The sequence below is a fragment of the Doryrhamphus excisus genome, chromosome 12, assembly GCF_030265055.1.
Source record: "Doryrhamphus excisus isolate RoL2022-K1 chromosome 12, RoL_Dexc_1.0, whole genome shotgun sequence".
Classification (NCBI taxonomy): Eukaryota; Metazoa; Chordata; class Actinopteri; order Syngnathiformes; family Syngnathidae; genus Doryrhamphus; species Doryrhamphus excisus.
In genome coordinates this window covers 3,614,302-3,638,449 of record NC_080477.1, presented here as the reverse complement: position 1 = coordinate 3,638,449, position 24,148 = coordinate 3,614,302, and the positions used below count along the sequence as shown (strand labels likewise).

General features: G+C 42.5%; 1 protein-coding gene across 5 annotated transcripts in view; it reads right to left on the bottom strand.

Annotated features, from left to right (window-relative positions):
* The window catches only part of rhpn2 (rhophilin, Rho GTPase binding protein 2), a 32,435-nt gene extending 8,751 nt beyond the window's left edge, over positions 1-23,684 (bottom strand). Inside the window, exons 1-7 of one of the 5 annotated variants that reach the window (XM_058089329.1) lie at positions 23,560-23,684; positions 21,451-21,565; positions 21,137-21,316; positions 16,623-16,689; positions 11,549-11,664; positions 5,295-5,423; positions 277-352 (exon numbers count right to left, since the gene is read on the bottom strand). In XM_058089329.1, the coding sequence (XP_057945312.1) occupies positions 277-352; positions 5,295-5,423; positions 11,549-11,664; positions 16,623-16,688 (387 nt within the window). In that variant the 5' untranslated portion in view covers position 16,689; positions 21,137-21,316; positions 21,451-21,565; positions 23,560-23,684. Of the gene's footprint in view, positions 1-276; positions 353-5,294; positions 5,424-11,548; positions 11,665-16,622; positions 16,797-21,136; positions 21,317-21,450; positions 22,105-23,559 lie in introns of those variants that run through there. The other 4 variants (XM_058089328.1, XM_058089332.1, XM_058089330.1 and 1 more) reach the window with 4 other exon arrangements.
* Between the last annotated feature and the right edge of the window lie 464 nt (positions 23,685-24,148).

Sequence of the window (24,148 nt, the reverse complement as noted above, 5' to 3'; positions counted from 1 at the left end):
AATGCATGTTGGGAAAAAAACAATCTAACCGCATACATGCAACAGTGATGGTAAATGTGTGATTGTACAGACGCTTTGAGTCCTTATAATAACAATAAAAACCATATCTGCCTTTGTGATGGTCATCTTAACCTTAGCTAGGATGTTACGTTAGCCTGCTAACCTACACATCAATGTTTAGCTACTTAATCCCACCGGTAAAGCATAAATCCTTGCTAAATATGTAATAACCAAGTTCCAGTGAATATGAACTTAGTGTGATGGTGTCCTAGGAACCTTAAATGACGTCGAAAAGTTGACTTCTTTCGTCTCCTTCAGACCCAGGGCGATGAGCGGAATGTTGGTAGTTTCCCTAAGAAAAACACACACATAAAGACATCAATGTAAATGAAAATGTCTTTTTTGTGACCTTAAAGTTTTATATATTTATAGTACCCATAGGCCTTTTTAGGTCAATATTAATAAATAAATTAATTAATTAATAGACAAGCTAGCACTGTTAGGTTTCCACATATATAAACAACCAAGATGGCCACCAACCTATTGTGGGAAGGTATGTGACATACGGACGGTTTAAATAAAGTTATTTTGTATTTGTGTAGGATCCCTAGCTGGGATGGCTGGTCCATTAAAGGATATTAAAGCACAAAAAGGCCTTTTGGGGTCATAAAATATAACCAAAAAAATGATTTGATGACCTACAATCAAGCTTTCACTGTCGGCTAATCTATCTATCTATCTATCTATCTATCTATCTATCTATCTATCTATCTTTGCTGCTAGCAGCAAGTACTTCAAAAGCACATGATGGCTAATTAGCTAAAGCTAATTTAGCTTTGATGTCCACAATGTTGAAACAACGATGGGAAAGTGAATTTTACACACAAGGTAACTTTCCAACAAAGGCGATACAGTACAGTAGATCTCTTATTTGCCGAGAAAATGGTTAAAAAGTCCTAACAATGCTTTATTTGACAATAAAACTATAACCTGACTCACTAACTAACACGTGCAAAAAGTGCAGTGACATCACATTTTGAGTACATTTATTTGTCAAACGACTTTCACTGGATGATTAGCTCTTTTCCCCCTGCAGATAGCGCCATCAAACCAACGTCTCTTTACGCTGCCATGAAAAAACGAACAATTGACAATTTAAAGCAGAGAAAAGAGAGAGAAAATAAATGGTGAACCAGGCAGGGATGTAGATCTGTATAAAGCCTTTGGTTAACCTCCAGTAGTATTTACTGAAAGGAGGCCATGATATGATTGCCACTTGAGAAAGTCGCACAGCGCAGACGGATTAGGCAGACGGTGCCGCTGCAGTACACACACACACACACACACACACACACACACACACATACACAGCAGGTGGTTTGGGTTTTACAAAGTCAAAAGCAAGCCTCACAGCCCAAACCTGTAACACCAACTCCATATGAATGTGTAAATTAAACTTCCCAGGGGCCTTTTTCCTTTCATTTGGTCTCCCTAACATTGACCAGGTGGTCGTTAAGGGCTGGCTAAAACGCCAGTAACAACGTGCTGACAGATGGAAAGCAGGCTGAGCCGGTTATGGAGGTGGACGGTGCAGGTAAACCTGACAAATACCTGCTGCTGCTGGGGGGACAAGCATCACAGGAAACTATGAAAACACTCGTCCTCAATGGACATTTGTTCTGCTGACAGCTGCCTTTTGAAATGGATGAAACCATGACTATCAACAACTAGAATAGTTCTAAAAAATAAGTAAAAAAATAACTATAGTCTACTAAAATTGCATTATTTTTCCTCATGATATTATGCATTTATTCTCATCAAATTACGTTTGTTGTCCTTATTAGAATATAGCTTTTTTCTTTTAATATTTCTATTTTATCCTTGTAAAATTTCCGCTATTGTTTTTATTTACATTTTTTAAAACTATTTTAACTGAGTTTGAGTTTAAAACTTTCTTTGCAATCTAATTGTCTGAAAATTAACACTTTGTTGTTGTGTTTGTCATAATACTAAAACTTTTTTTAAATGTCATTTCCCTTTAATATTTCAACATTATACAGCTAAAATTATGTTATTAATCCTCATAATATTTGGAGTTTATTCTTTATATTGCAACTTCTTTCTCTGAATATTTTTCAAATTTTTTCATTTGGTTTTCTTGTTAAATAATATTTTTAGAATGTGCAGGCCAATAATTGGATTTTTTTTTTTCATTGTTTTTTTAAACTCCTTTTTTTAATGAGATGGGAGAATCTATCACGCGTCAACATCCGCCTGACCTTTAACCTTTGAAGCAGTCAACAACTCCACAAAAGCATTCATCAGCCCACGATAAGAACGCATTCCTGCATTTGCGAGTCCTCCATGAGTTCATCCGTACGGCGCACTGACAGTTACGGCCCATCGAATGACTGCCCGACTGCACTGCAACGTCTGCTCGGACTGCACGCCCTGGCCTTGGAGAGGATATCTGCTCTGATAAACCTCTCGGCAGCGTGCACGCACACACGCACACACGCACGCACGCACGCATGCACACACTCGTTCAGCCCCCACTACTGTGTTCAAGACATAGACCAGAGCCCGAAAGTCCATTAAAAACCAGTGGCTTCGTGGATTTGTACAATTGGCCATGAAGCATACGCAAAAATGAATGTGAACACGCTGGAGGTTTGCCTTCTGCTTCTTCCAAGTGTTCCTGTCAGAGCCTCGTTACGACATTTCAGTCTTTCTGCATCAGCTCATTGAAGGTGGTGCAAAAAAGGTCAAGAACCTTTACAAAGCGAAGAACCACAACATGTACGTTTATTCTGGTCCACACAGGTGAGCTCCCGCTAAAAACCAGCTGAATCCAGTCTGACGTGAGCTCACGTTTTCACAAAGACGCTCTCTGCTGGGAATAAAAAACCTGCTTTTGGCTTCCAGTCCTGGACCCATCTTGTATTTCAGGTTCCCTCCCCAGGATTCCCATGCAGTGTTCACAGAGCTTGGAGGACAGGCGCTGCTTGTGCTCTTATCTGCACCCGACCGAGTCAGCGCTTGGTCCCGTGGGAAGACACCGACGCCATTTAAATGGTGACGTCATGGGTGGCGGAGCACTGCGGAATCATGTGGGAAAGACACAAAGGCAGCCAAAAACTGGAAAAGCATAAGAAAAATCTATTTTTTGTTGTCATTTGTGGTTGTTTTTGTCATGTCACAAGCAATGTGAGTGCTATTGAGGCGGGGGCGGGGGCCCACGGCCGTTCAGAAGAGCGATGTGTATGAGTATTGTGTACAGTATTTCGCTGTATTTTGGTTATTTTTAAGCATCGCTGGATCTTAGAAGCAAACGCCTACACCTAGCATGAGCTTACAGCCGTGATCGGAGCATCCCTACTTCTTTTTTTTCTCTTTTTTGAAAGAGATGCTGTTTTTTTGTCTAAATCCAAAATGAGTTTGTGGTTTGCAATTTACAGCCCATCCGTGGATCCTTGGATCCGTAGCCCAGCTGGTAGAAGTATTAACTTAATAAGCGGACGGAGACAATAATGCGGTTTTGCGGATTCTTGGGTTGTGAGCTCGATGTTCCTGCTGACGCACGCATGCGTCTCACACACACACACACACACACACACACACACACACACACACACACGGACTTGTGCGCCCATCCATTAAAGCCACTTTTAAAGTCTCTGGGTCGCGACGAGACAGACGTCTGGCTAATAAATACAAACTAACGATGCCTTCATGAACATCGGGCTCTTATAAAGTCATCAGCGGCTTTGTGTTACAATTTCAAATTATCATCAAATATCATGAAATTATGTCCTCAGTTGCAAGCGCGTTTGTCTTTATGGCCAGCGGTACAGTTACCATAGCAACCTTGGCACCACATCCCTTGTGTTGTGATTGGTTGTCACGCGTGATGTGTGCGTGTGCTCGAATGCAACTTACGTGCATCCCTGTCAATGCGCTTGTGTGCGTGTGAGAGAGACAGATGGTTTTGAGAGATTTCAAGTGTTCCTTTTAAGTCGAGTGGCGCGACGAAGGGCTTGAAGGCCCCGAGGGAAAAAACTATTAGGAAGAAAACACTCCTAATGAAAAGTACTTCAAAGCCTCCAGTTTATGATCCACTTCCTGTCAAGGAGCTCGGCAGCCTCCGTGCTCAGAGCATCCAACATAAAAGACGAAGGTGCTGCTGTGTTTTCATGTTTGAGTTGGTTGGGGTTTCTATCTTGCTACGTGAAGTCAAAGCGCCCAGGAAGGAAGTTCCAGCCAGGCTTATAAATGACCCAAATATGGCCAATCAGTCATCATTTTACTCCACATGTCCATACGCTAAAAGAAATACTCATTCCTGCGCTCGTCCTTTGACGCCACTCCCACTGGCTTTGTTCAAAATATGAATATCCTTTTGTTCCCATCAAATAATCAAAGTGCATGAATGGATTCATTAGTGGTCGGCACCCTGCTCCACTTGGCTCCACACACACACACACACACACACACACACAGAGAGAATATAAAGGATGCTTCTCATGTCACTTTGCACGTTGAGCCTGTGGTTTCAAATGTGTGCTCCTTTGTCGCCAAACCAGCCCGACTAGTTTAAATCCAAGAGATGCTGCAACCTTTCGCCCCGTGTGTGTGTGTGTGTGTGTGTGTGTGTCATTCATCTCCAAGTGCCACCAGCGACATCGCCAAGTGTGTTGGAGGTTAGATTTAGTCACATAGACAGATACTGTATGTTTCTGTACCAATTGTTGGAATGGTTCTGCTTTGCATCACATTATCGGTAGAGTATGCGGCTATGCCAGCACATGCTATTAATAATAATAATAATAACAATAATATATTATTAATTAGATATTATTATTATTATTATTATTATTATACACAAGCTACCTGCACAACACATGATGACCAGGATTACATGAGGGCTCAACACAACTTAGTCTGTCTTCTTTTGGACAATGATAATAATAATAATAATAATAATAATATATTATAATTTTTATATTATTAATTATATATTATTATTATTTATAATAACATTATTATTATTATTACATTATTAATTATATATTATTATTCTCAATAATAATAATATATTATTTTTATATTATTGTCATCATTGTCCAAAATCAATGTAATCATGTGTTGTGCAGGTAGCTTGTGTTCAACCAAATCTTCCTGAAAAATACACCTGAAATGTTCCCATATGACCCCAGGAGGCAGCCCTGAGCCTCCGAGACCAGGACTTGAAGCTTCCCAATGCGCGGACATGCATGCCGCGAGCTGGCACTCACTGGCTGCTCTGGTAGACCTCCACGGAGCTGTTGAGTCCTTCCAGCTGTCCCATGAGCAGCTGCAGGTTGGAGTTGACGTAGCTCAGCTCCAGCATCACCATCTCTTTGACCTTGTTGTTGGAGGTCGCCCTGCGCGCACACACACACACACACACGCATGTAAGAGAAACGGTCAGACGTGTTATTATGTGAACCGCACGCCTGCGTCACTCTGTGCTGCTGTCAGCTGTCAGCTAAGCCTCGCTTCCCACAAGTAGTGCACATTTCTGTTCATTTTCGTTGTCAACAGCTCAACACTTTTTGGAACCCTGTCGGTGGCGTAGCTGAAGGGCGGAGTCAGAGTGGAAGAAAAACGCACGCCGCTCAAGCCAACGTCAGCTCAGTACAGCAAGCATCAAAGCATTTTTTTTATTGGCAAAGCATAAAGGCTCCAATTACCGCCTCTAGTAAGTTAACAGCAGTGTCTCATTAGTGGCAGGTCAAAGTGCACTGCTATGAACAACTGTGGCTGTAGGCAACCTCCTGATGGCCACAAAAAGACAGTAACTGCATTATAAGTGCAGTTAAACCTTGGTTTTTGACCGCTCCGGTTTACATATATGATTCAGGTGTTGGTTGAAAATTTCCTGCCACATTGCAGATAACAAACGGTGATACGAACCCGCGGTCGCCTGACTGTGAGGCCAATGAGGTGCAAACCACTGTCTTTCCTCTGCTTTAAATTGCACGTACAGTCAAAAAAATTGCCTTCTTTTGGTACACTGTCTCGGTTTTGGTACAGTATTGCCGTAACAAACTAGTCCAAATCCAAAGCATCCTGCACAAAACTCTAATTGGATTAACTAAATTTCCTATGGGGACAAATTGCCTTCGTTTTGGTAGGTGCCGCTGTTTACCTAGCTCCTTGTGCGCTTTAAAATGTTGTACTGCTGAGGTGTGAAAGTCACGTGTGTTACACTTGCTGTTCTGTTGTTTACCAACAACACGTCAGCGCCATTAATGCCGACTGAGCAGTCTGTTGATGCCGGGATTGATGTGTGTAAAACACGATAGCTTGTTCGGTGAGAAGGTGAGAAGGATCATGTCTTTGCACAGTGTGTCGTCTGCACAGGACAGATAAGTCTGAAATGTACGCTCCAAGCGTCAGTGTGCGGGTGTCAGCATAGATAAACGTGATCTCTGTGCTTTGTGTGCGCTGCTGATATGGGCGGCATGACGACGGTATCGCTTCTCGAAGCATCACCTGTCGCTGCCGTCAATCACAGCCTGTCGTGTCACCTCACCTACCCTCTAATCAGAAAAAGACGGCCATATAGGCGGTCTTGCAAACCATTACTTAAGAGGGATAAAGGGTTTGAGACCGTTTGCTCATTGGGGACCCAGCAGATTTAAAATACAATATGGCTGCTGGCCTGCGCTAGAACACCTTCGCCCCCTTTCCCTCTCCCCTGGTGCAAGTATTCAAGTTTTTATGTTGTAAAGTGTGCTTACTCCCCCACAGGAGTTTGGAATTGTTGCATTTTTCGTGAGCTGTAAACGGCACACTGAGAAGGCTAAGTTCATCTGAAACATCTTTGGAAAGGTTAAGCTGCCACGACAACCAAACAAGGAGAAGAACTGATGGTGCCTACCTGTTGAAGATCATAGTTAACTCTTAAACTGTAACACTGCTAATTAATTCCATGATGGTGAACTGCTTGGCCAGTCTGGACGGAAGCAAAAAAAAAACCTCTCAGCTCCAAACAACTTGGTGGGTGTAATTCCAGCCGTGACCAGAGGGGGAAGCAGTGAGCTCAAGCTAGCGCTACGGTGTTGGAGATGAGATGCATGCAAGGCCACAATAGTAGCTAATAGTGGCTAATAGTAGTGTAGGAGCTATTTATTAGTGTGTTCCTAGGTTTCTGATATCTATTGATTTATTTTTTGTTGTTGTTGTTTTGTTTGGATTACTTGATAATATTTTCTTGTTAGTTATTTATTTATTTGTTTATCTATCATATTTTGTTGGGGTTAATTAGTCGTTAATTTCTGGGTTTATTTCATTGGATAACACCCTGGGCCCCTGCAATATATTTAGGTAGGCAGTGCTCATAGGACCAGCATGCACCGGGGTGGGCCTATGGTTTTTGTACCAGCGCAAGTTCCTTTTTTGTTTGTTTGTTTGCTTGCTCGGTAATAAAAGGAAAGAAGAAGAAACGGAACAAGATTGTTTGGACAATGACTCTTTTGCCTGCGTAAAACAAAACCCATGGTGCATCAGTGGCCTTTTGATTATAGTGTAAGTTACGTTTATTATTTTAGTGAAGGACAAATAGCCACTACAAGTAGCTTGCCTGAAACATTTACACTTTCCTTAAATATGATCAAGTGCATCAGCTGGTAAATAGCTGGACAGGGTTAGATAGTTTTAAGACCCTTTTCCAATGTTACCACCTCCAGTAAGACAAACATGAAGACACAGTTAGTTCCCTCAGCCTGTAAGAGGAAGCACAATATTTATGGACTCGGCATGTTTTGCAGTTGACATTTTGACTGCTGGTATTATTTTTGTCGGTTGTGTCCGCAGGAAAACACAAAGCCTGATACTGAGACAACTGAGAGACATTACACAACTTGTCTCTTTTCTTTACGGAAGACGACTTACAATAAAGAATAACCCGTCCAACCAGATGGATTCCACCTGCTGCTGAGAGACAGGAGGAATGCAGCTGACAACACATGGCTGCACAGCACACACACAAAAGATACACACTGATTTAAAAACAGAAGGTGGGTACACAGGCGGTACATACAGTACTACAGTATGTGCTTGCCTACATGGAGAAAGCTGCAGAAAAAGTCCATTTGCCCCTTCGCAGGACAGACTAGTATGTGAAGCACTGCAGGAATGCGAGAAGGCAGACAGGAAGCTGGCAAAACACACATTCCCTTTATGAACACACACACACATGCACACAAACATGAACGTAAAGTCGATAATTTCACCTGTACAAAGTCATACTAAGACAATACACCAACAAGTAAACGTAGATAGATTTAAAGTAGACAGTGTACAGAATATCAGCATAGATTTACTAGCTGCTGAAAAGGAGTCAACACGCAGCCATTATTATCTAAATGGCTGGCAAAGCAAGTGAATTCCAGATATCAGTCAAGCATGTTGGAGATAACATCATGGTCTTGGGGCTGCACGAGTGCTGCCGGCATAAGAGAGCTGCGGCTCATTGACGAAACTACAACTCAACACTAGCAAGATAACAGTCAAGCATGGTGCTGACTGCACCAAGGTCTTGGGGCTGCACGAGTGCTGCCGGCATAAGAGAGCTGCGGCTCATTGACGAAACTACAACTCAACACTAGCAAGATAACAGTCAAGCATGGTGCAGATTGCATCAAGGTCTTGAGGCTGCACAAGTGCAGTCGGCACTGAGGAAATGCGGTTAATTGAGGGAACTGCAACTCAACACAAGTGAGTAGCAAGGTAACATTGAGCAGGGTGGTGTTAATGTCACAGACCTGGGGCTGCACGGGTGGTGCTGGCATTGGAAAGCTGAGGTTCATTGAGGAAACTACAAGTCAACACAAGTGAGTAGCAAGATAACAGCCAAGCGTGGTGGTGGTTGCGTCAAGGTCTGAGGGCTGCACGAGTGCAGTTGGCACAGAGGAGATGCGGTTCATTGAGAGAACACAAGTGAGTAGTGTCTTGCCTACAGTCAGCCACCATCTGGGGGATGCATGAGTGATGCTGCCACTGGGGAGATGCGATTCAATGAAGGAACTACAACTCACAACACAAGTGAGTAGGAAGAACAGTCTTCACAGTCTTGGGGCTGCACGAGTGGTGGTGACATAGGAGAGCTGAGGTTCATTGAGGAAACTACAACTGAGTGAGTAGGAAGAGAACAGTCTAGGGGCTGTGGTCCATGGGATTTCAACATGCACTGTGAAACAGCACGAGTGCCTGCTTTGGGAAACGTACTGTATTGACAGAACAGGAGTACAGCAAGCATTGTGTAATATCAAGAGCCAATACTTGGATATACTTTAGAGTAGTCAGGTTTTGCAGTACAGATTAACTAGCCACTGAAAATGAGTCAAAACCACAAAACCATTGTTATTGTCTAAATAGCTGGCAATAGCTGGCAAGATAATTGGTTGGTGGTGCTTTGGGAACTGCACGAGTGCTTCCAGCACTTGGCAGCTGTAGATGACTGAGGGAAATCCACACCTTTATCTAGGCCTGCACCAAAGTTCAGTAAGTATTTTCATGTTACATGGACCAACCGTCGTGGTGCTGCTGCCATCACAGTCCGGTGATGCATGAGTGCTGCCTGACTGGGAGAGCTGCTGTTCATGTATTCTGACACTGAAGTGGCATGTGATTTCAATTCTCGGGAAGCCGTGCTCGTGACAGTCAGAGGTAATACCGCCCTCGTGGTTTCCCACCTTTGTTTGACGCCATAAAGGTCATTTGCATTGAAAGCTGCAAAGCACAGACGAGGAAGAGGCGGGTTTGTATTGTTTTTGAGTGTCATGCATGAAGCTCTGCGGACATTGACCAGCAGTGCAATGAATACAAACATAAAGTCTCGTTGCCGCTGAGGTGATGTTATGTTGCTTTCTCATAGCAAAAACTAAATAGATATTTTTATATAAAGTATATAAATGAGGCGCATGAGTGACGCGTATCAACTTTGCATTACACCTTTTTTATAATGTACAACAATTTAAAAAATGAGGTGCATGAGGCACCTCAGAACTTTCGGTGTTTGGCTTATTATTAAGCCAAAACTTGCGTGACAGTTACAGAATGTTTAAATGTTAAATTCAAAAGCCCTCGAATAATGGGCACACCCAGAAAAAGCCCTAAAAGTGCCTATTTTCATATTGGAAACTCGGGGTGCTCATTAAGTCGATCGCGATCTACCGGTCGATCGCGGAGGTGGTACTGGTCGATCGCGGCGTGACATTAAAAAAATATCATCCCAGCATCAATGCCGTCACTTGATTGATATACAGGGCAGCCATTCAGATGACAACTGAATGTTGCCCTTCGGGCGACCAATCAAATCAAACAACGTCTCTAAGTGCAGCAGAACTTACGATGTCAGCCTATCATCCATCCCCGTTACTTGATTGACATACAGGACAACCAATCAGATGACAACTGAATTTTGAATTGCGAGATTTTAAGCCCTCGCTAAAGTTTATGGTCACTAAAATGAGTGAAGGAGCTGGACCAAGTAAAAAGGCAAAAACTGGACCAAGTAAAAAGGCAAAAAACATATCACTTCCATACGGATATGGAATATTATACGGATATTATGATACGGATATTATCCATGACTGATAAACATTTGGAAGTGTGCTTGAGGCTGGCTATCAGCAGCTACTGTCCGGACTATGCATCCCTGGCTGGTTCAATTCAGTGCAAGTCATCAAAGTAAACTCAGGTAATTACAAAAAATGTTAATAGTTAATTATGTGTGTTTTGCAATATTGGCTCATTTGGTTATGTAAGGTACATCAACATACATTGTACGTACAAATAATCCTCAATACATTTGAAAATAAATAGATGTTTTGCATTTTTGTAGTGGGTAGATCATTTTGACTCGGTCATTTTAAAAGTAGCTCGCATGCTGAAAAAGTGTGAGCACCCCTGCTCTACAATATGCTACAATTACGCTTATGAAAAATTATGCAGGGCACAGTGTTATATTTAGAAGTTGCAGTTACACATCTTCCTGCTAGAAAATGTTGTGTACAGTACCAACCTACGTATTTCAGTTACCATAGAAAAGTAGTTCCAGGGGTACCTTGGTTTACAGAATCGTTCAAGAAAAACAAGTGCAATTGCGGTTTTACAAGAAAAGAATGCAAAATAATAATAAATGACGAATGAATGGACCTTATTGTTGATGCTAGTGCAACTTATTGTCCCCATGGCAGGTTATTTATCAGTATCAAGCAGTGAGTCAGCAACTCAGCAACTCCAGCACACCGGCGATGAGGACCAGTGGTGTCTCTCTTTGTTTCAGGAATGTTCTCCATCAAGACGCCGCGTTAAGCCTCAGCACTTGTTATGATGTGTGACGCAACCATGAAGGAGGGGAGCCAGGAGAATGTACAAACATGACAGCAATGCTCAGAGTAATCCGGTAAATCTGCTCATGCAGTGGCGCCACCGCCCTGCCAGCCGCTCTGACAGCTTGCAGCGTCGAAAATCAATTTTCCGACATGTTTGTTCTTACTTGAGCAGGTTCTCGGCCCCGGCCCGCATCCTCATCTGCTTGATGATCTGCTGGTTGAGACTGGCTCGCTTGTTCTGCAGTTTGCTGCGGCCTGTCTGGGCGAACGGGTTGCAACCCTGCAAAAATGAAAGATAAAGGACTTGAGCAAGGCAGGCAGAAAAGTTGAAACAGCATCTACATCTCGGAACTTTTTAAAGGGGACCTATTATGGTCATTTCCGGCCCTTTGGATCGAGTTCTGGACTCCTATAGAGCAGCTACTCTACACACAATAACCTGCACAGAAGGCTTTCTGGATCTTCCATAATCTGCACCTTTTCCAGCTGTACTGTGTTCAATTATGCGCCCCACAGCCCACCACTTGGTGTGATTGGTCCCACTCATCTTGTACAGCTCACAGCTTATATACAGGCACGCCCATATATGGGAGCTGGTGTCAGAAAAAAGCACAATAGGTCCCGTTTAAAAGATGGTCCCTCACTTTTGAGGTTGCAGGGGTTGAGTTATAAATGAAAACCTCCTTCCTCATGGACATGATGGCCTTCCCTAGCTAGTTCATCTTATCCCAAGGACAGCGTTGTGTACAAAAACCCAAAATAAACAGGCTTTGCTACACATCTTAAAATGCCCGGTGGCAAGTGTGATCAGGTTCCATAAAAACACAGGAAATAAATGAAGACCGGGCACATGGGAAAGTCATTTCCTGCTGCAGACAGGATGTGCCGAGCCGTGTGGTCAGCAGAGCAAGCCGCACGCTTTGTAATAAAATATCCTAACGTCCCCTGCAAAGTACACATTACCCATGTAGGCTACAGAGTACAGAGTACCTGTACTGCAAGTCAAATTCAACACTACCAGCGATGCGCCTGTTGTTGTTAAATTCACAAGAAAAAGAGTTGTTTCATTCATTTGTACAATATGGCGCCGGTGGACACGCAAAGTATGTCGATGAGACCCACTCCTAGCATTTTGGGTACACACACCCGGGAACACACACCCGGCAGAAAAACAAGAAGCATCGCATACGTGATGCCTGTGTTGTATTTTAAGGCTTTCCCCTGCACCACCTGCAACATCCTTCCTGCGTTTCAAGGCGTCAACACTGGGAGTCACATGGTTACCACCCAGGTCACACACACACACACACACACACACACACACACACACACACACACACACACACACACACAGTCCTTCGGAACATATCCTGGCTGGAAAGACTCGGTAAGTGCAGTGATGTGTGCAAACACAGCCATTAAACATTAACACCAAGGAAAGTCTTGCTCTCATGACGTCACTGTCTTATCCAGTGAGGGAGTGGTCAGCGAACACATCGTTATGTTCCACCGTGTTCACTTCATGTTCCGCCGCACGCTATCACTGATCACTTTGTCGCTAATGGAGATGTCGAGATGTTATTCTTATTAATTGTACTCCAGCGGAAGGAACGCCACGCCCCTATAAGCTGGGACCAATCTTTTCAAGAACTGAGTGCCAAGTCATCAAACACACCATCACGTCTTGTCAAAGCAACCTTGGACTCCACTGTAGTTTTTTACCTTAGTCAACGTTTTACTGTCACGGCTAAAATGTTACCTACACCGTCGTCATAAGCCAAACCAGGGCTTTTAACCATTTTTACATGTGAATACTAAGAGTGTTTAACTTCTGATGGTGCAACATTTTGGTCCAAATTGAGCGAAAGTGAAAGTTCCGCTTGAAGTGGATCTTTTCACAAAAAGCTTTTCTAGTGGGGAACCAATATTTTCCTGAAAGCTACCTATATTCTACTAATGATTACTACAAAATGGAAACAATAGAATTTTTTTTTTTCGGATGAAAGATTGGAGTCTAATGTTTCTTTCGGTAGGTTCCATGTTCATATAACCATAGAACCCAATATTGTGCCTTGAAAGATCAGTCAAAATGGTCTACAATGTCTGGCAGTGAAGTGGTACACTCTTACAACAGTTAAGAATGTCGAAATGCCAATTAAAAGAGCGCCAATAACAAATAAAAAAGGCTTTTTGGTGTCCACAGTTTGACCCTGGAACAGATTATTCCTGTTTCCATCATTTCCAAAGCCAATCAAACGGGAGGTCATTGAACTGTGTTGGACTTCCGAGGTTGTAAATCCTAAATCTACCCGGCAGACGTCTCACTTCCCAGCCATTTTCTTTGAGCGACTAAAAACATGAGGTCATGGTTGGCAAATGAGCCGGGGGTCACCCCATGGGGGCCACAGGAGGAGGCTGACCCGATTCGTCCACCCTCCCCGCTGGCATGCGGCAATGCTCCCAAACAATTAGGGCGAAACACAAAGAGTGCAGTCCGTTATCGTGAGCATCAAGGAGGGAATCATTCATCTGCTGCATTCTGGACTCGTCACAACCCGCTTATGAAAGCAAGGCCGTCCCAGCGTGAGCCAGCACCTTCTCAAGAAGCCGCACCACTTATTCAGCTCGCTCGTTCAATTCCCGCAAGAATTAGCAGGACAAATAAAGCTTCTGAGGGCCGGGACACATGTTGTCAATTTGTGTCTGCGGTCCGGGCTGCCGGGCGGCCGCGGGCCAGCGGCTGCGTCAATGCTGGCGTTGCAACCCGCGACCAGGGGAGGAGGAAAGCTGAGGATTTGGCTTTTTGCTGTGCCATCTTTCCAGCAGCACGAGAGCCTGAGGCCAGAAGACGTTTGTAAATCATTCCCAACGCGTGCGAGCAAAGACCCGCTTGGGTTTACAGTTTGACCAAACCCTTTGGTGTGCAGCAGTCGGCCATCTTTGCCTCACATCAGCGATTCTATTGCTACTTTATTATTCCATTTCTACTCCGCATGAAGGTCATATAGGATGCAACTTTGACACTTTCTATATATTATATTTTGTAAAGCAACACAAACATTCTTCTTGTAATATTGTGACTTTATTTCTATAATATTTTGACTTTATTCCCATATTATAATATTTTCCCCAATTCAATTTCCAAAAAGCTTTATTTTATTTGGTTTGTTTTTCTTAATATTACACATTTTTTTCCTTAATATTTCAACTCAATGCAACTAAAATGTTAGTTTTTGTTGAGTATTCTTGCCAAAATAATACTTTTAGTTTGTTCAAGTAAAATTACTGCCGTCTTCAACATTCCAACATTAGTATTATTTTTAGTAATTATGACATTATTCACACCAAATTTGGACTTTATTCTCATAACATGACTTTTCCCCCATCCTAACACAACTTTAATAATACCTTAGCATCTTTCTATCTTAACATCTTTTTGAAATATTTCAACTTTATGCTACAATGATTTTTTTTCATACTATTAATTCATAAATTTGGCTCCCATTTTTGTGAACTGAAGTTCCTAATTCCTAAAACTTTTTCCCGGTACGTAATTGTCATTTTCACTCAGGCGTCGTCACAAGGAGCAGACGAATCCCAAAAGGAGAAGACAAGCGCCAGTGAATGCACCGTGCGTTCCCACAGGGACTTAAGAGAAAAGACTGGGATGGCATTAAACAGTGTGTGCCACTCGTGGTGCCATCGGACTGGGAGGCTCTGGCAGACACGGGAAGCCTCCATCCAGGCAGCGTTCCCAAGGGGATTCAGGGAGGAGGGGGGTTGGGGGGGGGGCACAAAGGGCTTATTGGGATGAAGCAACACAATCGCCTGTGACAACAACAGTCCAGCAGTGAGACCCTGACTGATAACACCGACAAATCATCACAGTAGCAGTAAGTGCTGTTGGCCTCAGCACCATACTCATTTCCTATTGGTCAAAAAGCCAACCACTTACAAACGTCTCAGTAAATGGCAACCACAATAATAATTAAAGCTGCAAGCCGCGTACAATGGAACAGGGTTCACCTTCGTCTGCGCTGGAAAGTGTCGGCATAATTATAATAATAATAATAATAACAACCGTTATAATAAAAGACACAGCCGTGCTGGGGTCCTGATGGACTGCAGCATGATTATGGATGTCATTGGGCACATATACTTAATGAAGTGTCCAGTGTGTGTGTGTGTGTGTGAGTCATCAAACGCCTCACAACAGGGTGGACTGAGGCAACGATTGAGTCATCCAAACAACTCGTAATACTTGGAAAGAATAGTTCTAAATAAAACTTTTAGTGCGGCAATCATCTCCTTATTGGGAAGTGAGTAATACATGAGCTCATTACTTTTACGCTCGCAGCATTTTTAAACCCGCTATACTCATTTCAGGCATGTTTCTCTGCCTAGTTAGGCACGGCAGCAACAATGGTTGTCCGAGGGGTGGGTCAGAGCCCCGCCACACACTATGCTTAAAATCATAAACTGGCTTTCACTGGAATTTACATTCACTTCCTGTTTCCTGTCAATCATGTCACACATCCTTCGGCTCTCAGATAAAAGTAGACGCTCTTATCAGCCAGTGTGAGAACACGCACCCCTCCCTTCTAATCTGGAAACACACACACAGACACACACACACCTGAAGCTGACATTGCACTGGTTTCTGTTGATAACCAGCAGCCATGATGCACTTACCGCCGGTACACTCCTATTCTTATTCATCACCGTGCCTCTGGCCCAAACAGAGCTGGGGTAGGCTCCAGCATAAGTAGAGAAATGTATGCATACGGATACAAAATGAATGGATGAGGTCAATAGTCCCTGAACGCACCACCTCCCACAGAAGTCAAGCCACAAACGTACTCAGTCAAGCATTTGTCTTTTTAAACAAAATCTAAATAAAAGTAGCTAATTCTCGAAATACAATCACAGGAAGCTAACATTGCCTTGATAATGTGATTTCCAGCACCATACGGTAATATTAAGATATATTTTACGTTTAAATATCATTATGTTTAGATATAAATGCACCTACTATCAGTGAGACTACGATATTCGACCCTGAACGCACCTCGCTTCCTCACTGATGCTTTTGTCTTTTTCCAAACAAAACCAAAGTCAAATTAAAGTCGATTAAAGTCGATAAAGATTCCAGCAAGCCAAGGAGCGAGCAGCAGAGCTTCATCCCACCACAGGCTGCGTGGAAACACGAACGTGGTTTTCATCGTACAAAATCCTCACCTTCCTGAAGTAGTTCCCGTCTCCTCGAACCTCCTTCACGCCGTTGTGTAAAAGCGCGTCCGTCATGCTGGAAAAAACAGAAAAAGGACGAAACGACGAACTTGAGCTGCTGTTTTCCCAACAGGTGAGTCTGTGCTCACCTTCGAACGAAATGACACAAACACTCGCCCTCTCTCACGAATACACACAACCTTTGCTGCTTAAGCCACGCCCCCAAGACACAAGCCACACGCAACCACGCCCACTACGGGTGACCCATACAAACACATCTTGGCACTGGTGACTTTAAATGGTAGCAAAAACATGTCTTCATTAATAAACTATTAAGAAAATATTAACAACCTCCAATTAAGCCTAGTCTCTTTGTTATGACAATTTACTTTTCGTTTCTTTTTAAAATTATTGCCGGTATTATTATTTATTATTATTATTTCATTTTATTTCATTTTTATTATTATTATTATTATGGCGCATGTGAATGTAAGTTTGGACACTACAGAAATTACAGTATAATGTATTGTATGTATTTTATATTATTTATTATTATCTATTATTTATATAAATGAGGCCTGGGGGCCATATGCGGGGGCCACTTAGGCCAGCAGCACAATGTAGAAATTAAATTAAACAAAGAAAAAAGGAAAAATAAAGAAAACAGGCACAATGTAAAGTGGAAAAGCGGAAATGTTGATACTATACATATATTTTTTGCAATTAAGAAAATATAATATATATTTATATATATGTGATTCTGTATGTGATATATATTATATAATATAGAATGGTGGATTTGCAAGGTCATGGAACATCTGCACACTTCCTGTCCTCTCTCCTATGTGTGTGTGTGTGTGTGTGTGTGTGTGTGAGACATGTCACAAATCTGGCCCGGCCGGTATCGGTGTGCAGCATTTCCACAGGGTGACACACGTCTGGAGTTTTGGGATTGGCGGTATGTTACTTGCATAACACTTGACAAAGCTCTGGAACACATTCCAACATACAGGAAGTGAAAGTGCACATTGGAAATACTTTCTACTTACTAGATTCTCCCTCTTTTTGCCCGTCCGTGAGGTCAAAGGGGAAGAGGGCTATGCATCCAATGCTCCGAGCCGCTAGATGGCAGTAAAGGTCAACGTTTGCGAACAGTGGCTCATTGGCTGCGTTCCATTTAGCTTTAACACTACAGGCCTCCTGGAAGAGGGAGGAATATACACTGCAAAATTAGCTGGTTAAATCAGCCAACATAATTTAATTAAGCATAGTTAATCAGCCTGTGTTTGCATTTTAATGCAAAGTTCTCCTCAGGTCTGGTTTGTTTAATAGTATGCGGAAGTAAATTGCAAATTTTTTGCACATTTTTTTTTTGGGGGGGGGGGCGTATTTCATCATCAAATTAGGTAATATCGGTAATATAATTTCAGCTCTACAAACCCTTGACCAAAACTATATTAAGAGGAGATTTGGGCCGTTTTCAAGGCAAAACCATGTTTTGGGGTATTGCATCATCAAATTGATCATCATATTGAGAAACTAATGACGTATCCAGAAGTCCCTCCTGAGGGGTTTTAATATGACATATGACTTGATGTAGTTTGTTGGAATTACACTTTTGACCATTTCTGGTAAATTGTGACCTGATCCAGTCCCGGAGCCTTGACTTGTGGTCTTTGCCTTGGTGCTTGGACTTGTAAAAGGTGTTGCAGATCAACATATGTCAAAAAACGGTCCTGCGCAAACATTAGTCAGCATGTCGAGTTTGCGCAGTGCACGCTCTCTGCTTTTTCCGCTCATTTGTCTTCCCACAATGCCGCATAAAAGACGGCTGGGAGTGCAGCGCCTCTCAAAGCACAAGGGGGGCACGCCGCCGGACGACCACCACCGGTATTATACCCGCGACCCGACGTTGCCATGCGTCCCCGCTCCCGGGTCGCAAGAACTCTGGGTGCATGTTGACAAATGATGTGTGGCGTGGGCCGTGTGGAAACGGCAACCTGAGAGGCTCCACGGGAAGAATGGATCAAGGGCAGCAGGAAAGGATGAAGGACACAAACACATTCCTCCTTCCTTCACTTCCTTTTCCTCTTTTCTGCAGGAGGTCCTGAGTGTTTACAGTAAGGATTGAATATGCCTTTACACACGCTGTACTGGAGGGTGTATACAATACCTGTAGCTTTATTATCAATTCTGCCTGTAAATACATAACCCCCCCTCAAAAGGCCAACATTTTCTTTACATCTCAGTATACTGGTCCGTATCAGTAATCAGCACATATTTTCCGCCTAATGCTCTGAAGTGAAACATTCCCTGTGGGATTTTCTCGGAAAGAAACCTTTAGTACAGGGGTCTAAGAGAGCCATGAAGGCCAGATATTTTAAAATGTGTATCTGTGAGAGCCATATACATTTTTTTAAACATTGAATGCAATAAAATGTGTGCATTTTTATGTAAGACCAACAGTTTTAGATATAATGGGCTCTAATTACGTAGACCAGGCACACTACCCCACGCCAATGGGGTGTGGCCAGCATACTTTTGTTTTGAACCGTATTCAGTATATTTCATTCTTTTGGCCATCTTCACCAGAAGGCTTGGTTCTGCAGCGTTAGCTATTTGACTAAAGGGTGAAAGTTTACATTTACATGTTTTTTTGACATCTCAATGACCGAGGTAGACTACAGCATTACCCAGTAATAATCAAGTTTTGGTGTTTGACCTGGAAAATATCATCAGGAAAGATAGATATGGTTGGCCGTATTGCAGTAGAAAATAGATGGACGAATTAAAATGCATAAGAAAGTTGTTGATTTTGAATATTATTTTTAACGGTCATTTCTGTGATGGTTTACTTTAAAATGTTAGCAAAAATGCATTTTTATTGTGGTAAGAAACGCTTGAGAGCCAGATTCAGTCATCAAAAGAGCCCTACCTGGCTCCCGAGCCATAGGTTCCCTACCTCTGCTTTAGTATGTCCTAGTATGTGCAGAGTGCATAAGAAGCCCGACTAATGGAGCTGATCTCTGCTTGAAAATGTTTAAAAATAGCATAAACTGTGCAAATACAATACATGTCTACCATTATCTCTACCAGCCTATCCCAGCTGGCTTTGGCCGAGACCAACCTGGGCCTTCCATTGGATCAGATAAGACATTACAATACCATATCATGAGATACGATATGATCCCGTACGATACAATACGATACATTAAATCAGATCAGGACTGCCGATGTTGGAACATACCATACCACCAAATGAGCAGAGCAGATCCAATCCAGATAAAATACGTAATACCATCAAATATGATCATCTTAGATACAATACAATGCCCTCAGATGATACAATTGATTGTTACGAACAGATCAGATATGATATGATATTGTAGCAGATATCAGATATTGAATTAGATCAAATACCATCAGATATCGTATCAGATACAATCAGAAAAAAACATGCCACACAGTGGTCGAGTGGTTAGCATGTTGGCCACACAGTCAGGAGATCGGGAAGACCCTGGTTACTTTGGGTACTCCGGTTTCCTCCCACATTCCAAATACATTCATGTCAGGACAACTCCAAATTGTCCATAGGTATGAATGTGAGTGGGAATGGTTGTTTGTCTGTATGTGCCCAGTGATTGGCTGGCACCCAGTCCAGGGCGTACCCCGCCTCTCTGAGAGCTGGGATAGGCTCCAGCATACCCTGCGGCCCTAGTGAGGATACGGATATTATCCATGACTGATAGTGTGCTTGAGGCTGGCTATCAGCAGCTACTGTCCGGACTATGCATCCCTGGCTGGTTCAATTCAGTGCAAGTGATCAAAGTAAACTCAGGTAATTACAAAAAATGTTAATAGTTAATTATGTGTGTTTTGCAATATTGGCTCATTTGGTTATGTAAGGTACATCAACATACATTGTACGTACAAATAATCCTCAATACATTTGAAAATAAATAGATGTTTTGCATTTTTGTAGTGGGTAGATCATTTTGACTCGGTCATTTTAAAAGTAGCTCGCATGCTGAAAAAGTGTGAGCACCCCTGTCGTACGTGATATCAGATCAGATCCAACAACACGATACGATCATGGTAAGATCAGATCAGACCAAGTCAGATAGGATTGGATCATATAATTCGGTATCCTTGGCTTAGATATGATCACATCAACAATACGATACGATGCAGTAGGATCGGACGCCCTGTGATCAGATCCGACATTACGATAGATCAGATAGGAGATGATTACAATTAGAATAATTAGAGTGGATTTTTTCCAATTCAATGTAAGCACGTCAAAGGAAAACTAGCCCTACCAACAGAAAGCTAGCAAGAGAATGTGATTCCCAGCGACAGCGTTTCCTTGTGTTCCTTGTGGCGTAAAATCATGGGAATATTTCCCGCCTGACCTGCACTGAGTGGTGACACTGAAACAAAGCCTCACCACATCATAATAAACCACTGAGCCCGTGTGTGTGTGTGTGTGTGTGTGTGTGTGTGTGTGTGTGTGAGAGCCTTGCCTCACTGCTGTGATGTATTTGTTTACATCAGGTTGTGGTGGATGGGTGGGTGGCGTTTGGTGGTTCCCGTTCTTGTTGATGGTGGTGGTGCCCTCCTGCTGCCACACTGAAGTCCACTGTGTTCCCGTCGGCCTTCCTGTCGCCCACAAAGCATCTCCTCTCTTTGTCGGGGCCTCCTTTCTGGAGAGGGGGGCCGGCCTCCATGTTAATTGTGCATTCGTTAGCATTCGCCTGCTGCAACTTAACTCCTTGAACTGCAGTGTGTGTGTGTGTTTGTGTGTGTGTGTGTGTGTGTGAGAGAGAATGTTTCTTACAGTGGTGCAGACACTCTGTTTTGGAAATGTTGACATCCTGGACTTTAACGACCTCTGGTCTGTTCCGCCTCTCTTACAGCCATTTGGAAAAATTGTTGTCAGCAAGAAGATTTGACTGGGAAGGAAACCATTTGGGCCGCCGCTCCAGATCAATGAATACGATATAGAAGAGATAACATCACATGAAAGAGGTAAGGTGAGTGAAGATGAAAGGTTCATTGCATGTGTGCTCAATTTAACATGTTCAAACACACCTAGCATAAGCTAAACTAGATACAGGTATTTCATTAAAGTCATATAAAATGGTGGAGTACTGTGCAATGTAAGGATGTAAAGTAACACAACGTAGCGCCATACCATAGCATAAAATAAAATAGCATAAGGTAACATAGCGTAACTTTACATAGTATGACATAACGTAGCATAAGCATCAATTAACATAACGTAACCTTACGTAGTATTGGAAGGGAACATAGTGTAACCATACGTAGTTTCACGTAACATGGCATGAGGTAACAGCGTAACCTTAAGGAGTGTGACGTAACATAGCATAAGGTAACACAGTGTAAGGAAACACAGCATAACCGTACGTACTGTAACATAACATAGCATAAGGTAACATAGTGTAACCGTACGTAGTGTGACGTAACATAGCATAAGGTAAGACAGCATAAGGTAACATAGCGTAACCGTACGTACTGTAACATAACATAGCATAAGGTAACATAGTGTAACCGTACGTAGTGTGACGTAACAAAGCATAAGGTAAGACAGCATAAGGTAACATAGCGTAACCGTACGTACTGTAACATAACATAGCATAAGGTAACATAGTTTAACCGTACGTACTATAACATAACATAGCATAGGGTAAGATAGCATAGGGTAACATAGTGTAACCATACGTAGTGTGACGTAACATAGCATAAGGTAAGATAGCATAGGGTAACATACTAGTGTAACCATACATAGTGTGGCGTAACATAGCATAGGGTAACATAGCATAAGGTAAACATAGCGTAACCGTACGTCCTGTGACATAACATAGCATAAGGTAACATAGTGTAACCGTACGTAGTGTGACGTAACATAGCATAAGGTAAGACAGCATAAGGTAACATAGCGTAACCGTACGTACTGTAACATAACATAGCATAAGGTAACATAGTGTAACCGTACGTAGTGTGACGTAACATAGCATAAGGTAAGACAGCATAAGGTAACATAGCGTAACCGTACGTACTGTAACATAACATAGCATAAGGTAACATATTTTAACCGTACGTACTATAACATAACATAGCATAGGGTAAGATAGCATAGGGTAACATAGTGTAACCATACGTAGTGTGACGTAACATAGCATAAGGTAAGATAGCATAGGGTAACATACTAGTGTAACCATACATAGTGTGGCGTAACATAGCATAGGGTAACATAGCATAAGGTAAACATAGCGTAACCGTACGTCCTGTGACATAACATAGCATAAGGTAACATAGTGTAACCGTACGTAGTGTGACGTAACATAGCATAAGGTAAGACAGCATAAGGTAACATAGCGTAACCGTACGTACTATAACATAGCATAAGGTAAGATAGCATAGGGTAACATAGTGTAACCATACGTAGTGTGACGTAAAATAGCATAAGGTAAGATAGCATAAGGTAACATAGTGTAACTGTATGTACTGTAACATAACATAGCATAAGGTAAGATAGCATAAGGTAACATAGCGTAACCGTACATAGTGTGACATAACATAGCATAAGGTAACATAGCATTAGGTAACATAGTGTAACCATATGTGGCGTGACATAACATAGGGTAATATAGTGTAACCGTACGTAGCGCGACGTAGCATAAGGCAACATAGCGTAGTGTAGCAGCATAGGCTAATGTAAGATAACAACACACAGGAAAACAAAGTGGTAAGAGGTGGTGGTAAGATGAGCTAAGACAATGTAATACAGAAAAACACAAAACAAATGAGGTATGAAAGATGAATATGTATATTTGTGTACTACAATTAATGTATCATAAAGGCAGCAAGAGAGCAAAGAAAAATAATATCAGTGCAAACAAGCTTGTGTTTGACCCCCACTCACGTTTCCAAAAAGAGTGAAAAAGATGCATCATAGTGGAGAAGACCCAAAAAGGTAATGTCATCTTTTGTGTGGTTGTTCTTCTAGATGTGCGTGGACAGTTTCGTGAGAAGAGGAAGGTCTCTGGGAACCTCCCAGCCTCCACCTGACCGGCTCACGTTACTAAAAGAAGAAAAGGAAGTCAACAACATGACACTAACACCTCTTCACTGAGACATGTCGACAGACACGCCTCCATGCAAACAAGGACATGGTTGGCTTGCATATGTTAGCATAGCACACATGTCGACATGGGTTGAGGTGCAAATTCCTGCTGTCGGCCGCATGCACAGCTGCACTGCCTGGCTAAGAACAAAATTAGGAACAGTTCTCCATGCTGATCCAACCTGAAGCACAGCCTGCCATGCGTTTACCTTCTCCAGGCCAAATCTGCATTCTTCTCCTTTTGGCCTTTTTGCTCAATTCCTCGACCACACCTACTCTCTAGCGATTGGTCAGGGTAGTTGATTGACCCCCCCCCCCCCCCCCCAACACACACACCAACGAAAATATCCATGATGAATATAACTTTGTTGAGTGTCTATCATTAGAC